We start from the raw sequence: 14672 nt of genomic DNA on the forward strand, positions 1-14672 counted from the left end.
AAATAAATAAAATCTTTTTAAAAAAAAAGAAAACCTGCTTAAACTTTCTTGTTGTTTATGTTTAGATCACTACAAATACAGAATCTTAAAAATTATGGATAATCTGAATCTGAATGATTGCTTTAGATCAACCTTTTAAAAATCAGTTTATTAATTCCATAGTCTTTAACAGGTGACATAAAAACAGAAGGGTTTGAAGGTAAATTAAGGAGAATGTCATAGAGAATTACCAGTGCTCTAGTATGGAGCATTGTGGTTTCCATTCGTACTTAGGAAACCTCTGAGGAGGATTAGTAGTAAGTAGGCTGTCTGAAGAACTCACCAGCTTTTCCAGGGCTCTGCACCTTATTGACAGCTTTGCTGCAGGATTCTCATCTTTTCTGTCCTGCACACACAGTTAAAACGGATTGGTCTCTTTCTAAAGCCATGTCCAAAAGACAATTTTGAAGAAGAGATTCTTGAGTGATTGCTAATAGGTATGAGGTTTCCTTTGAGGTGATGAAAATGTTCTGGAATTTGTTAGTGGTGATAGTTGCACAACTTTGTGACTACTGAAAACCTCTGAACCATACACTTTAAAAGGGTGAATGTTATATAGTATGCAAATTATATCAAATTTTTTAAAAGGTTCTTTACATGGTGAACTTCCACTTAGTAGACTAAACATGTGCAAAAACTCTCTTGATGAGAGCTCTGTCAGTTGAAGTTGTGAGAAAACCACTTATTTCTAGGAAAAAAATAAATGAGCCTAACTAAACATGAACAAGGACCGCTCTAGGTATTAAAGAGAAGCTTTTAATAAACATACTGTCATCTCTCTTCCTCCCTTTATTCCCCTTATCGCACCTCTCACCCTCCTCCCACCCCCAAACTCAGGAGCTGGCCGAGGAAAAGATATCTCCACCATCACAGGTCACCGTGGGAAAGACATCTCTACTATTTTGGATGAAGAAAGAAAGGAAAATAAACGACCCCAGAGGGCAGCTGCTGCACGCCGGAAGAAACGCCGGCGCCTAAATGATCTGGACAGTGACAGCAACCTGGATGAAGAAGAGAGTGAGGATGAATTCAAGATCAGCGACGGGTGTGTGGTTTGCCACCAGATCCCATTTCCTAGATATAGGCTTAAATGGGGCTCGAAGAGAAGCTCGGCCAGGTTGTGACGGGGCTTTGGTCCTTCGTGCACACGGACGATCTCTTTTTATTTTCAGGCTATTTAAAACAGATTCAAGACTACGGATCTTGGTTTTTTTTAGATCAATACATTTAATATTCAAAATCGTGTTTACATTTTATTAACTGAAATCAAGCATTCATTTGCTGTGCATCTCCATGCCACCTTCCACCAACATGTCCTTGAGAGGTTCCTAGTCAAATGTGAGAATTAAGTTCAGGTGATTAGGTGCTATTCTCTGGTGACCCACAGAGGTTTGGGTTGGGGCAGGTAATCCAGTGCGGAAGATCAGGAAGGATTTTTCCTGCAGTCCAAGTGTTGAAACAGTACTGCAGAGTTTCTCCTCTCAGATTGTTAGTGGGAGAAACAAACTTGAAAACCACAAAAAAGTCATTCTGTGTCATTGCTACTAAAATGTAGGTAAAATTAACCCTAACTTAGGTTAGGGTATAAAGGAAGAGTTTGATAAATTTAGAGATTTCAAAGAAAGCCTTAGAGTGGAAATAAAGCTTGATCTGAAATTTGAAGAAAGAAATATTAGGCAAATCAGTGAGTTTGAGATTTTACAATGGGATGAGAAAGAGGGTACCCTAAGAGCAGTCACGTGTTGAAGACAGCAAGGCATAAAGACATCATGGAATATTTAGGAAGCTCCTGGTATGTCAGGGTGGCAAGAATATGAGGAAGAAGTAGAGAGTGCCTAGCTGGAGATGTGGCTAAAAGATAAAAAGGAACCAGATGATGGAGCGATTTGTTTGTCATGCACGGGAGTTTGCACTCTTACCTTGAAGATGATGAAAGCCCATGGATGGGTTTTTAAGCATCAGGCTAATTAGGTTTGTTTCAGAAAAATTCATCCTGACATTCATTTGGACGCTATCTGGAGGGGAAATGAATCTAGTGACTAGAGGGACTCCCTGGGCAATTGCTATAGTGGTTTAGGTGAGAGATGAGTGTCCGACAGAGAAGAGGGATCAGGTTGGGGATAGTATCTTTAAAAGGGTGACTCAGAGGGCACCTGGGTGGCTCAGTTGGTTAAGTGACTGCCTTCAGCTCAGGTCATGATCCTGGAGTCCTGGGATCAAGTCCCACATTGGGCTCCCTGCTCAGCGGTTAAGTCTTCTCCCACTGACCTCTCGCCTCTCATGCTTTCTCCCTCTCTCATTCTCTCTCTCTCTCTCAAATAAATAAATAAAATCTTTTAAAAAAAAAAAAAAGAGGGTGACTCGGGAACCAATAATTGATTAGATGGGAGAAATTGGGGAAAGTACCAGGTTTCTGGTCTGAGTTACTGGATAGGTAATAGTTCTAAATATAAGACTTGCAAACAGAAGAGAGGAATAGGTTAGGAAATAATGAGTTCTCCTTGGGACATGTTAAATTTAAGGCATGTGGGGGACATCCCAAAATGCCAAAGAAATTTATGTACAAAAATCAGCATCATTTCATCTTCCTAACTTCTCTGAAGAGAAAAATAGATGGCAAGACCTTTCTCCATTTTATTAACAGACAAATTGATAGAATTATCCAGATGTTTTACATTAACCATTACTGAATGGTTCATTGGACTTGTTAGAATTTGAACTCAGAATCATAATTCATCTGGTTTCTCTTGGACAGATCTCAAGATGAGTTTGTTGTATCTGATGAAAACCCAGATGAAAGTGAAGAAGACCCACCATCTAATGATGACAGCGACACTGACTTCTGTAGCCGGAGACTGAGGCGACATCCCTCCCGGCCAATGAGGCAAAGCAGGCGTTTGCGAAGAAAGACCCCAAAGAAAAAGTACTCTGATGATGATGAAGAGGAGGAGTCTGAAGAGAACAGTAGAGACTCTGGTAAAAATAATTTGTACCCATATCACACCAACTCAATTCTTAGAACTTCTAGAGTTAAGAGGTTTTGTCCCCCCCCCCAAGATTTTATTTATTTATTTGACAGAGAGGGGGATCATAAGTTGGCAGAGAGGCAGGCAGCAAGAGAGGGAGGAGGCAGGCTCCCTACCAAGCAGAGATCCCAATGTGGGGCTTGATCCCAGGACCCTGAGACCATGATCTGAGCTGAAGGCAGAGGCTTAACCCACTGAGCCACCCAGGTGCCCCTAGACTTTATCTTCATAGAGTTTCTTTGGACTCATTCTCAATAAGCTGAGAACATTTTTTCTCAGATACCTAGCAGTTGGAAAGAGAAGGTTCACCAGTTATTTCTAACACTTAGATCATTATCAGTGAATGATTCATTCGTTTTTATAAATTAGTAGTAGTTGATGTTCTTATATTTTATGTTTATCCCTATTAATTGAATAAATAGTGACAGGCCTAGCAACTAAAAGAACAGATAGGATTGGCAGAAAGGTAGCTGTTCTCTCACTGAGGAAATGTCACAGCCAGGAAGGAGTATTATATCCTTCACCTGGCTGGGCTTATGGGTTTTTTGGTTTCATATATTGTATAACCATAGTAGAATTATCAAAATCAGATATTTTAAAACATTGAGGGGCGCCTGGGTGGCTCAGTCAGTTAAGTTATCTGCCTTTGGCTCAGGGCATTTTCTCAGGGTGTGGGACAGAGTCCCACATCAGGCTCCTTGCTTGGCAGGGGAGTCTGCTTCTCCCTCTCTCTCTGCCCCTTCCTCTCCCCTTGCTCGTGCGTGCTCTCTCTCTCTTTCTCTTTCTCTCAAAAAAATAAATAAAATCTTTTAAAATAATTAAATAAAACATGGATATATTACTTTATCTGATTAATAGTATACATTAAGATTTCGTCAGGTAGGGACGCCTGGGTGGCTCAGTTGGTTAAGCAGCTGCCTTCGGCTCAGGTCATGATCCCAGCGTCCTGGGATCGAGTCCCACATCGGCTCCTTGCTTGGCGGGGAGCCTGCTTCTCCATCTGCCTCTGCCTGCCATTCTGTCTGCCTGTGCTCGCTCTCTCTCCCTCTCTCTGACAAATAAATAAAATCTTTAAAAAAAAAAAAAGTTTCATCAGGTATCCCAAAATTGTCCTATCAATTTTTTTCTAGTCCAGGATCTAATCCAGGAGTACACATTGCATTTATTCATGTCTCTAGTTTCCTTTAATCTAAAATATTCCTCAAACCTTGTCTTTATTGATCCTGACATTTTTGAAGAATACACACTAGTTAATTTGTAAAATGTCCCTCAGTCAGGGTTTTTTGTTTGTTTGTTTACTATGATTAGATTCAGATTATATATTTTTCAGCAGGAATATCACAGAACTAATATATGTTCTCCAGGTCTCCGATAGTTTTCCCTTTAGAATTAACAATAATTTGTAGGAGGGCATTTTGAAACTATTTATATACCATTTCTTTTCAGATGTTTCATCCATAGTTTTAGCATTCATTAATGATTTCCTGGCTCTATCATCCCTTTTATATTTATTATTTGGTGTTCTTTAAGAAAGTGCTTTCCCTTCTCCCCTATATATTTCTTTATATCAGTATATACTTATGGATTCTTATTTTAGTCTGTGGATATAATATGTTATCACCATTATGTAGGCTCAGTTTTTCCCAGATTTGGCCAGTAGGGACTCCTTCAGACTGTTGGTGAGCCATTTTGAAATGTTCGAAATTCATTCAAAGCTGGATGTGATAATTCAGTGGAATTCGTTAGCACCCCTGAAAAACTGCTCTAACACAAGGTCATAGTCTCTGGTTTACTATGCAGAGATGGTAAGGATAGTGCTATGTAACAACACTTTGAGAGCTGAGGTAGCCCTGTGTACTATAGTTAGCAGATTTGATTTCCATGGGTAAGCCAGAACTGTAACTTCCAACTCTATACTTCTTTAAAACAGGTTTGTCAGTTTTCTGGGATTAGAGATTTTAATCTGCGCAGTACATTGTGAAGTTATAACTATACCAGACATCTGTACACATGGGAACAACAGGTTATTTTGAGGCAGAATAGTAACCAAATAGTCACCAAGAAGAGCAGCTATGTAGCTGGCTGGGTAGCTTTAGGTTGAATGAGCTAAAGATCGTGTAAAACATCTACTCTCAAACACTGGCTGCTAATAAGAAACATTAGTGAGCTTTGGGATTAAAGACCCCTACACATTTACTCATACTACTAAGAGGAAAATAAGAGACTTACAGTGAGTGGTGCCTGGCTGGCTGTTGGTCTTGGGCTTGTGAGTTTGAGCCCCATGTTGAGTGTGGAACCTACTTTAAAAAAAAAAAGAGAGAGAATTGCTTCTCAGCCTTTTGGCTAAGATCAAGTGTAAAAAAAAAAAAAAAGGGCGACTTAAAACCATTATTATTAACTTAAAAATTGTTATTACTGAATCCTACTTACTAAGAACTTTACATTTTTATAACCTAGGCTAATTACATTTCTCTTTAATAGACTTGCATTTTGTTATTTCTTTTTTCTTGAACAGAAAGTGATTTTAGCGATGATTTTAGTGATGATTTTGTAGAAACTCGGCGGAGGCGGTCAAGGAGGAACCAGAAAAGACAAATTAACTACAAAGAAGATTCCGAAAGTGATGGTTCCCAGAAGAGTTTACGACGTGGGAAAGAAATTAGACGAGTTCACAAGCGTAGGCTTTCCAGCTCAGAGAGTGAAGGTAAGGAGGAGATCTCCAGTTTATAGAAGTTTGGACAAGGCATTAATAGTAGCTATAAACTCAGGATTGTGGTTCTGTACCATTTCATAGAAATTCAGTAATAAGCAGTGATATCTTTGAGACAAAATCCATTATTTTTTGCCCGATCCCTTTATAGTTAAAATAAATGATACTTGATAAGATACTAATTTTTAATATCTCCATTGTAATAGTTTTTCATTGAGATAGACAAGTCTCGGAAAATTAAGATCTGAGCAAGAATTCTTCTGCTCCCTTATTATTCATGGCCCTCATTTTGAGATAACCTATTCCCCGGATAATTAAACAGTTGCAAATACAGGGACCTGCTGTCTCTTTCCAACTTGACGGTGTGCTTCAGTTGGTTTTATTTCTTAGTAGTTTTAGCTGTGCTCCATGCCAGGAGTATAAGAAAAGCTCTAAAATGTGAATTCGTGATATCCATTTAGTCTTGTGGTTATTCCAGTTCTTTTAAATGATTCTAACCTTTACATAATTCTCCATCATTAATTCTCCATTGAAGATTTCAAAGATCCTTATCAGTTAAGTTTGAGCCCAAGCCAGGAAAGAAAGGGAAGAAATAGTTGAACATGGGAGACTAATGAAAGGAGATGAACATCTGATTTTGTGTATTTATCTTCATGTGTCATTAAAGATAAACAAATTCAGTAATTCAGCTATTAAAAACAAATACTACACTGGTCACTATTCTAGGCACTGTGACTAGAAAAGTGAACAGAACAGCCAAAAATCTGTAACTCCCATGTAACCCTTATTTTAATTAGGGGGAGAGATAATCAAGATAAGTAAGTAGAACGGATGCTGTATTAGGTGGGGATAAATGCTGTGGGGAAGAATAAAGGATTGAAAGAGGAGCTGGGTTGGGAAGAGTGACTGGGATCTCACATAGGGCACCACAGGAACTCCTCATTAAGAAGACCACATTCGAGTAAAGACCTGGCATAATGTTGGTGTGTGTCATGCATTTATCTGAAACAAGAGTGGTACAGGCAGATGGGGCAACTAACATGAAGGCCTGGAGGCAGCTTTGTGTCTGGGGTGTTCAGGAATGGAGAAAAAGGAGGCCAGGGTGGTGGAAAGAGAATGATTGAAAGGAAGAATTGCATGAGATGATACAGAGATCAGCAGGGGTCCCAACACGAAGAGAGTAGTCCACAACTACAGCCACCTGTTTTTGTAAACACTTTGTAAATCAAGTTTTATTTAAATTTACAATAGCTACACGTGATTAGTGACTACCATATGGGATAGCATGGTAGGCCATTGTATAGTATAAACTTTGGAGTTTATTGTCTGTGAGAAGAGAAATAATTGGAGGAGTTTGAGCAGAGCAGTGATATGATCTGACTTATATTTTAATTTGCTGTGGTAGCTGTGATATGAATAAATTTAAGGGGAGAAGGGCAGAATCTAGAAGACCTATTGGGAACTCACTGAAACAGGCCCAGTAAGAGCTGATGGTGGGTGAGACTAGGACAGTGGTAGGAAAGGGGTGGAAGGGGTGAAAGGGCTACCTTTTGAAGGTAGACAAAGAGGATTTACTGTTCGGTTAGATGGGAGAAAGAAAACAATCAAAATATGACTAAGTGATTAGAACACTAGAGCTGCCGGTGACTCAGACCGGGGAGACCAGAGCAGTGCAGGTTTGAGGCAGAAGTGTAGGACCTTGGTTCGTGACATACCAGGTTTGAAATGCCTGTTTAGGAATCCCAGCATAGTTGTTGGGTTGGTGGGTTGTTGATACATGAGTCTGGAATTTAGGGGTGGCCTAGGACAAGGTCATCAGCATATAGATGCCAAGCCATGAGATTAGGTGAGACCACCCAGATAAATACAGACAACAAGAAGACGTTGAAAGACTGCCAAGGAAGGACATTTAATAATATGGGTTAGGGGTTATCAGTCTGTATACATGATTCCATAATTGGAAGGATAGTGGACAGGAGTTTCTCAGTTTGTGACCACCCTATCTTCATCTAATTTAAGGATCATCCTGTTTGTTTTCTAAGAAATGGGATTTTGTTCTTTCCTAAAATCTTAGTTAAAAAACACACTATGGATCATTCTGTGGATTGTTAACAGGCCTGAGAGGATGGAGAAATCAGTCCAGTTATTGGAGGGAAATAGGATACATGGGCAAGTCTGCAAGCAGGATATGGGGTGAATATGGGGAGGAAAAGGAAAATTACTTGTAAATCTGTTATGGTTAACTGTGTCGATGGCTTAAATGTGCTGTTTATTCTAGAGAGCTATATGTCCAAGAACTCTGAAGATGATGAGCTAGCTAAAGAATCAAAGCGGTCAGTTCGCAAGCGAGGTCGAAGCACAGATGAGTATTCAGAAGCAGATGAGGAAGAAGAAGGCAAACCATCTCGAAAACGGCTGCACCGGATTGAGACAGACGAGGAGGAGAGTTGTGACAATGCTCATGGAGATGCAGATCAGCCTGCCCATGACAGCCAGCCCAGGGTCCTGCCCGCAGAACAGGAGAGCACCAAGAAGCCCTATCGGATAGACAGCGATGAGGAAGAGGACTTTGAAAATGTAGGCAAGGTGGGGAGCCCTTTGGACTATAGCTTAGTGGACTTGCCTTCCACCAATGGACAGAGTCCTGGCAAAGCCATTGAGAACTTGATTGGCAAGCCAGCTGAGAAGCCTCAGACCCCCAAGGACAACAGCACAGCCAGTGCGAGCCTGGCCCCCAATGGGACAAATGGTGGGCAGGAGGCAGGGGCACCAGAAGAAGAGGAAGATGAGCTTTTAAGAGTGACTGACCTTGTTGATTATGTCTGTAACAGTGAACAGTTATAAGACTTTTTTTCCATTTTTGTGCTAATTTATTCCACGGTAGCTCTCACACCAGCGGGCCAGTTATTAAAAGCTGTTTTATTTTTCCTAGAAAACTCCACTACAGAATGACTTTTTAGAAGAAAAATTTCAACAAACCCTGAAGTCTTTCTGTGAAGTGACCAGTTTTGAACTTTGAAGATAAATAATTGCTGTAATTCCTTTTGATTTTCCTTTTCCAAGTTCATGGTCCTTGGTAATTTCATTCATGGAAAAAATCTTATTATAATAACAACAAAGATTTGTATATTTTTGACTTTATATTTCCTGAGCTCTCCTGACTTTGTGAAAAAGGGTGGATAAGAATGCATTCCGAATCTGTGAGGGCCCAAAACAGAATTAGGGGTGGGAGAAAGCACTTGTGCTTTAGCTTTTTCATATTAAATATATATTATATTTAAACATTCATGGCATAGGTGATGATGAACAGACTGTTTAAAAGTTCCAGTCTGTATTGTTGCAGTTTGAGAACTGTAGATAACATCATACATAAGTCATTCAGTAACAGCATTCATGATATCAACTTGTTTACTATTGGAGATAACCACACTTAATAAAGAAGAGATGGAGAAAGCACCATCATTAAAAACTCTAACCTGAGTTTTTGTTATAGCGGAGTTTCTTGTTTAAAAAAAAAAAATCATCTGAAAAACATTTGTACAGTAAAATGTATAATGAAGCTTTGACAACCAGATTGTGCTAGCAGCAAATTTTTTTTAAGCAGCTTTATGCAGTGGTGATGAGGTGGCCTCGAATATCCTATCAATGGAGAGTTATTAGTGAAATAAGCACGGTCTTTCTTTAGGCCGAGGTGGACTGTAAACTTTGCAGCAAGTATAACTCTTATCTTCTGGCCACTTACTATTTAAATATCTGAAATATCCCATTTGGAAAGAAAAACATCTATACATAACATACATGAAGAGATGCTAAGCTGACAGCGGTATTTTAGCACATTTGATGACGGGGAAAGGATTTTCAGGTGAATTTTAACTGGTCTATTCTTGCCCTTAGTATCTACTTCAAATTGAAGTCTACAAACAAAGCAGTTCCTTTGGGAGGTTTTTAGTTTGAGTTTTAGCATGTATGTGTGTGTATATGTGTGTGTATGTGTGTGCGTTGGAATTTCCTATCTGCCTGGATATATTAGCAGGGTTTGAATGTAGTTTTGGCCTTTGGCCATTAGACTTCTATTAAAATTCATTAATAGTCACACGACCAACCTAGAGTTGATTGAGAACCGCCAATATACTTAATGGGCATGACATCCATTTCAAACATCTCAACACTTTAATGAAAGAGAAGCCCTTTGTTTCAAGAAAAAGGGGTTTATAACTAAATATCTAACATGTAATTGACACTAAAATATGAACTTTGTCTTATTTAGTTACTGTTACAGCTGTAAAATTTCAGGCAGAGCCATAAATAACATTGTACAAAGTGTAGCACTTGTGATTAAACCTTGCCTGTCAAATTCTGAAGCCTTCAGCCATTACTTCTGTGAATACTTTTGCCCTGGGATTTGGGTTTTTCTGTTCCGGTGTTGTGTCTGTTGCCGGCAATGGACACACCATATCTGCTGCTGGCCCAAGGAACTTTGTTAATTTTTCTTTCCAAATTAAGCATTATATGTGCTAGTCAGTGTATAGTAAAGCACTTCTCTTTTTTATTATTAAAAAGCTGGCATTAGACTTGCATTATAAATACCTCTCTAGAAACTTTATACTCCTTCTTTTCCTTTCAACAGGTGTTGCCCTTAAATCTTCTCTTTTGGCCTTGAAAGTTTATAGCTGTTGTTTTCATTTGTTAGTTCTTTTGTTTGTTTTGTTTTGTTTCACTTTAGTTGTGTAGTACCTGCCCATTAATATTTTTGCTTTGATTCTAGCAATGTATATGTATCTGTATAAAAAAATAAAATAATGAAAGCAGCCTAAAAATAGGATGCACCAATAGCATGTGGTTCCAAGCAAGTTGTGATTTTTTATTTTGAGACAGTGTTCCACTGGAAGGGAGGGAAGGGCTCACAATCACAGACACAGAGCAGGGTTACGTAAGGAGCCATATTCACGTACCAAGCTTTTTTTAGCCAGATTTGTTCATTTGTTTGAAAGTTGGGTGAAGATGTTAGTTACCCTTTTTAACTATCCAACAGGCAGGCAATAGAAGGATTCCTACTAGTGCAAGGTAAGTGGTTAGAATGTGTGGAGGGGCCTCCCCTGCCCCCATTCTTCCTCTACCATTTTAGTCCTGCAGCTGGGTAAAGCCACTACCATGTAGAAATTCCCACGTACGCTGTCTCTACCTCTGGACACACCAGCTCCTGCTTCCACCACTCCATTGTTAAGCAAGTGATAAGGAGTATCCAGTGGGGTAGATTATTTATTTTACAGGATGCCTAATGTGAAATAAAGGTATTCTTTTTACCTTTCTCTTACAGAGAGCAAAAGGTCATTGTTACCAGAGTAAAGACTGAGTACAAGTTAGCATAGGTCCCACTGACATGGGTTATGATAACACTTTTGCTGCCTGTTAATTTACTGAACTTGAATTAAATGTTTGTGAACTTGATAGTGAATGTCTGCCTTCTAACCTTATATTCTGATTAAGCCAATTTACTGTTTCATCTACAAAGAGTGCAATCCAAGCAGCTGAACTTACAAACTATTATGCAGACAGGTTAATTATGGGCAATTAAATGTTGGACAGTTCAAAACCAATTCTGCTGCTTGATGATCTGATTTAGTCCTTCATAGAGTCTTGAGCTCACTGAAATACTAAGTGAACATGCTTTGAAGAAGTTAAAAAAAAAATGTAGAAAAAAATAAATGTCCTGTATCCAAAGATTTAATTCAGTCATTAGGAACTGGACAGAGTATAGGAAAGCAGCAGTTCATCTAGAATTTCGAACATCTTGGATCCTCAGAGTACCAACCGTGGATCTAGATCCATCTGTAGCTGCCATATAATAGAGTCCTTTAGTACTTGGATCCTTTTTTGAAATACAGGTGGATTCCCAGTGTCATACTGCACAGTCTAGCACGTGTATTAAGGGGAGATGTAGTTTAGTGCACAGAATATTTAGTTCGCATTTCTGTAAAAGTTTGAAAAGTAGCCAAATTTTCACAAAGCAGAAGCTTTGAATTAAAATACATGAAAGGAACTCAGACTGAAAATACACATTTTGGTTTCGTAGACTTATGTCAATGAAATAGGGTGTAGTGTAAAACATTTTCCATTGTTGACACATTATTAGAGAATGATGGCAGAGAGCTTTTCAAGAGTTGACTAGATAACATTAAGGTTGGGTTTCCTTGACATTTGTTTTTCCAGCTGGTCAAGGTTGCATATGCAGATAATAAAGAGGAGTTTTGTTTAGAATAAATTCATGTCTACTGATAGTCTTTTTTTTTTTTTAATATGACCTGCCAAAGAACCAAGGACTTAGAATGCTAAAGAAGTTGTTGAAAAAAACATTTTTAAACAAACAAATTTTAAAAGGATATTCCAAACTCCAGTTTTCACATTTTGGTTGATAGAGCCCATACCATAGTATGCATCTGAGCAAAGTATATATACTAAGAAAAATGTAGGCATTACTTGCTTCAAGGTAAAATAGTGGGAAAATGTTGGGAGTTTTTAAATGGAATTGATGGAATTTACTTTGTCACAAAGAATGCCTTTTTAGCTTATGTTTGTGGGGATGAGCAATGTTAACCATGCACTAGTTCTACCATATGACTAGAAGGGACCCAAGGAATCTATTAATTGAATATTTAGAAAAAGTTGTGAACTCTGCCCTTCACCAACACAGTGAAACAGGTCCGGGCTTGCTTCACAGCTATAGAACAAGTATTCGCAGACCCAGATCTTTTTTAAAAAATAGAACATACATATTTGTATGTATATATATAAATTAATATGTGTATACATACTTTAGATGTTAGCAATTAAAAATGAATCCTTTGAAATCACTGACATCGCAAAAAGACATAAGATGAATAATTGTGACTGATGTGAAATTTAGAACATTTAATTACAGAAAGTCTAGAAAAAAATAGTGAAGTTCCTCTTCTTGGTTTGATACTCTAAGAAAATATTCCTGATTCCCTAAGAAGTAAGAATGCCAAGACTGCATATCTGCTATAATCTACCTATCCCTGCTTAATATTATTAGACCTTCTTAGAACAAAATCCATTCCTATTTTATCCACCATTCCCAGTGTGTACCTGTAAACCTACTTTGCAAGTGGCAGTTCAGCTGCTGATTGTCTTATTTTTATACCAATCCGAAAAGACAAGGCCCTTTGCTATCAGTGTATTAAACTGGGTTATTGTGTTATGTGTACATGTAATAATTTGTTTTCAAGATATTTCACTTCAACTTAAATATCATTTATCATTTTTTCAGTGCCAAGAATTGCTAAGTAATTATGTAATGATAATCGAAGAAGAGTCATTCCCTAGCAAGCAAGCAGTCTTCATAAGCCAAACTGTAGTGTGCTTGGTATAGAACCACTTTAGATTATACACTCAATGCTTCTTTTGTTTGTATAAACCCTCTCAGAAATTGATTAGAATAGGACCCCAGTAGTGGATATTTTCCCCCTCATTTTGGTCATGTGAGCTCAACTTTTTTTTCATTTTATATTTTTACAATTTCATTCTGGGAAATGCTGCAAACCCAGTTCTGGCACATGGTGATTTCAGTTAATGAAAATTTTATTTTTATTTTAGTAACTTTTAAGATAGATCTATCCTATGCTTAAGTTATATGAGAGGGCATAACAAATTATTAGATGAATAGAAATTTATTAATTAAGCTCCTTAGACATTTTGAATGAGAAAAAACATTTAAAGGAACTACATTTTTGTTTTTTGCCAAACCGGTACAAGCTAGTAAATGCACTAAGGACTGAGTGACCTGCCTTGTTCATTTTGCCACTGGATGATGTAAGTTAAGAATGGAATTGTTAACCCTAATTATATATTTTCTTGACTTTCATCACTTTCTAAAGAAATCTAATTTAAGTGTTTGGGGTTTTGTTTGACCTGTATTTATTGAGTTCTGGTCATAGACCAGGAGCTGCATGTCATGCTTATGGATGGCCAGAACACAGTCATTGGGATACTTAATGGCTCAACACCTTCTGAATCATTTAACTTATTTTGTATGTTGCAAAAAAAAAAAGTTTATTTTGCTTGAGAGTCACATTTTTTATATAACTGTACAGCTTCTAAGGGTTGGGAGGTGGAAAAATACCCTAAAATAGGTTGTAGATTTTTACAATTGTGTTTATGCTAGACATCTACAGGTGCATATGTAATTAAACCTAAAATTGTTTAAAAATCTGTGCCATGGTCTTTTTCATTTTCCTACCGTTTAGCAGAGTTGGTGCATGTCAATACTGCTATGTGGACAAGCCTTGGAATTCGGTTAATAACCCTTGTCTCCAAAGCTTTAAGATCATTGCATGAAAATTATACACAAACACGTATATACACACACATACACACACATGTGCACACATGGATCTAGTTTATATTATTGTAAATGAATTTTCAATTTCGGAACAGCTATAATAGCCTAAATTTGGCAGTTAACAGCATATTAAAGTGTGCAATTTTTGTGATGCCTAAGTAGGGTATTCTCAATGTTGGTCTGGAATTTTGTTCTCTTAGTGAAGTAGTTTCTTGATAAATATCTGAATTGTAGCTTGCCCAAACCTGCCCAAAACCGGGGAGGTTTTGAATATACCTTGAAAGGGAGTGTCCCATGCAGGGATAGGCGGGGTGGGTTGGGGCAGAGCTTGGCTTCTTTTCAGTATGTAAAAGAAGGGGAAAACTAGAATTACTTGATTTGGTTCTTGTTATTCAGTAGACTTAATGCCACAGGAATATTTTTCTGCTGGAAGGGATATCAGATTCAAATCCCAATTCTCTCCACATTTGATGAAAAGTATCTTTAAAGCTTGTAGTGTTGCTGATTCTAGCAGTCTTTTACATGGCACATTTCACCA

At 38.1% G+C, this 14672-nt stretch overlaps 1 protein-coding gene across 2 annotated transcripts in view; it reads left to right on the forward strand.

Moving 5' to 3' along the window:
* The window catches only part of RSF1 (remodeling and spacing factor 1), a 163343-nt gene extending 149341 nt beyond the window's left edge, over positions 1 to 14002 (forward strand). For both annotated transcript variants that reach the window (XM_044258457.1, XM_044258458.1), the window contains exons 13-16: positions 877 to 1084; positions 2795 to 3015; positions 5581 to 5769; positions 8054 to 14002. In XM_044258457.1, the coding sequence (XP_044114392.1) occupies positions 877 to 1084; positions 2795 to 3015; positions 5581 to 5769; positions 8054 to 8619 (1184 nt within the window). In that variant the 3' untranslated portion in view covers positions 8620 to 14002. The remainder of the gene's footprint in view (positions 1 to 876; positions 1085 to 2794; positions 3016 to 5580; positions 5770 to 8053) is intronic.
* The last annotated feature ends 670 nt before the right edge of the window (positions 14003 to 14672 follow it).

The sequence above is a fragment of the Neovison vison genome, chromosome 7 (genome assembly GCF_020171115.1).
Source record: "Neovison vison isolate M4711 chromosome 7, ASM_NN_V1, whole genome shotgun sequence".
Lineage (NCBI taxonomy): Eukaryota > Metazoa > Chordata > Mammalia > Carnivora > Mustelidae > Neogale > Neogale vison.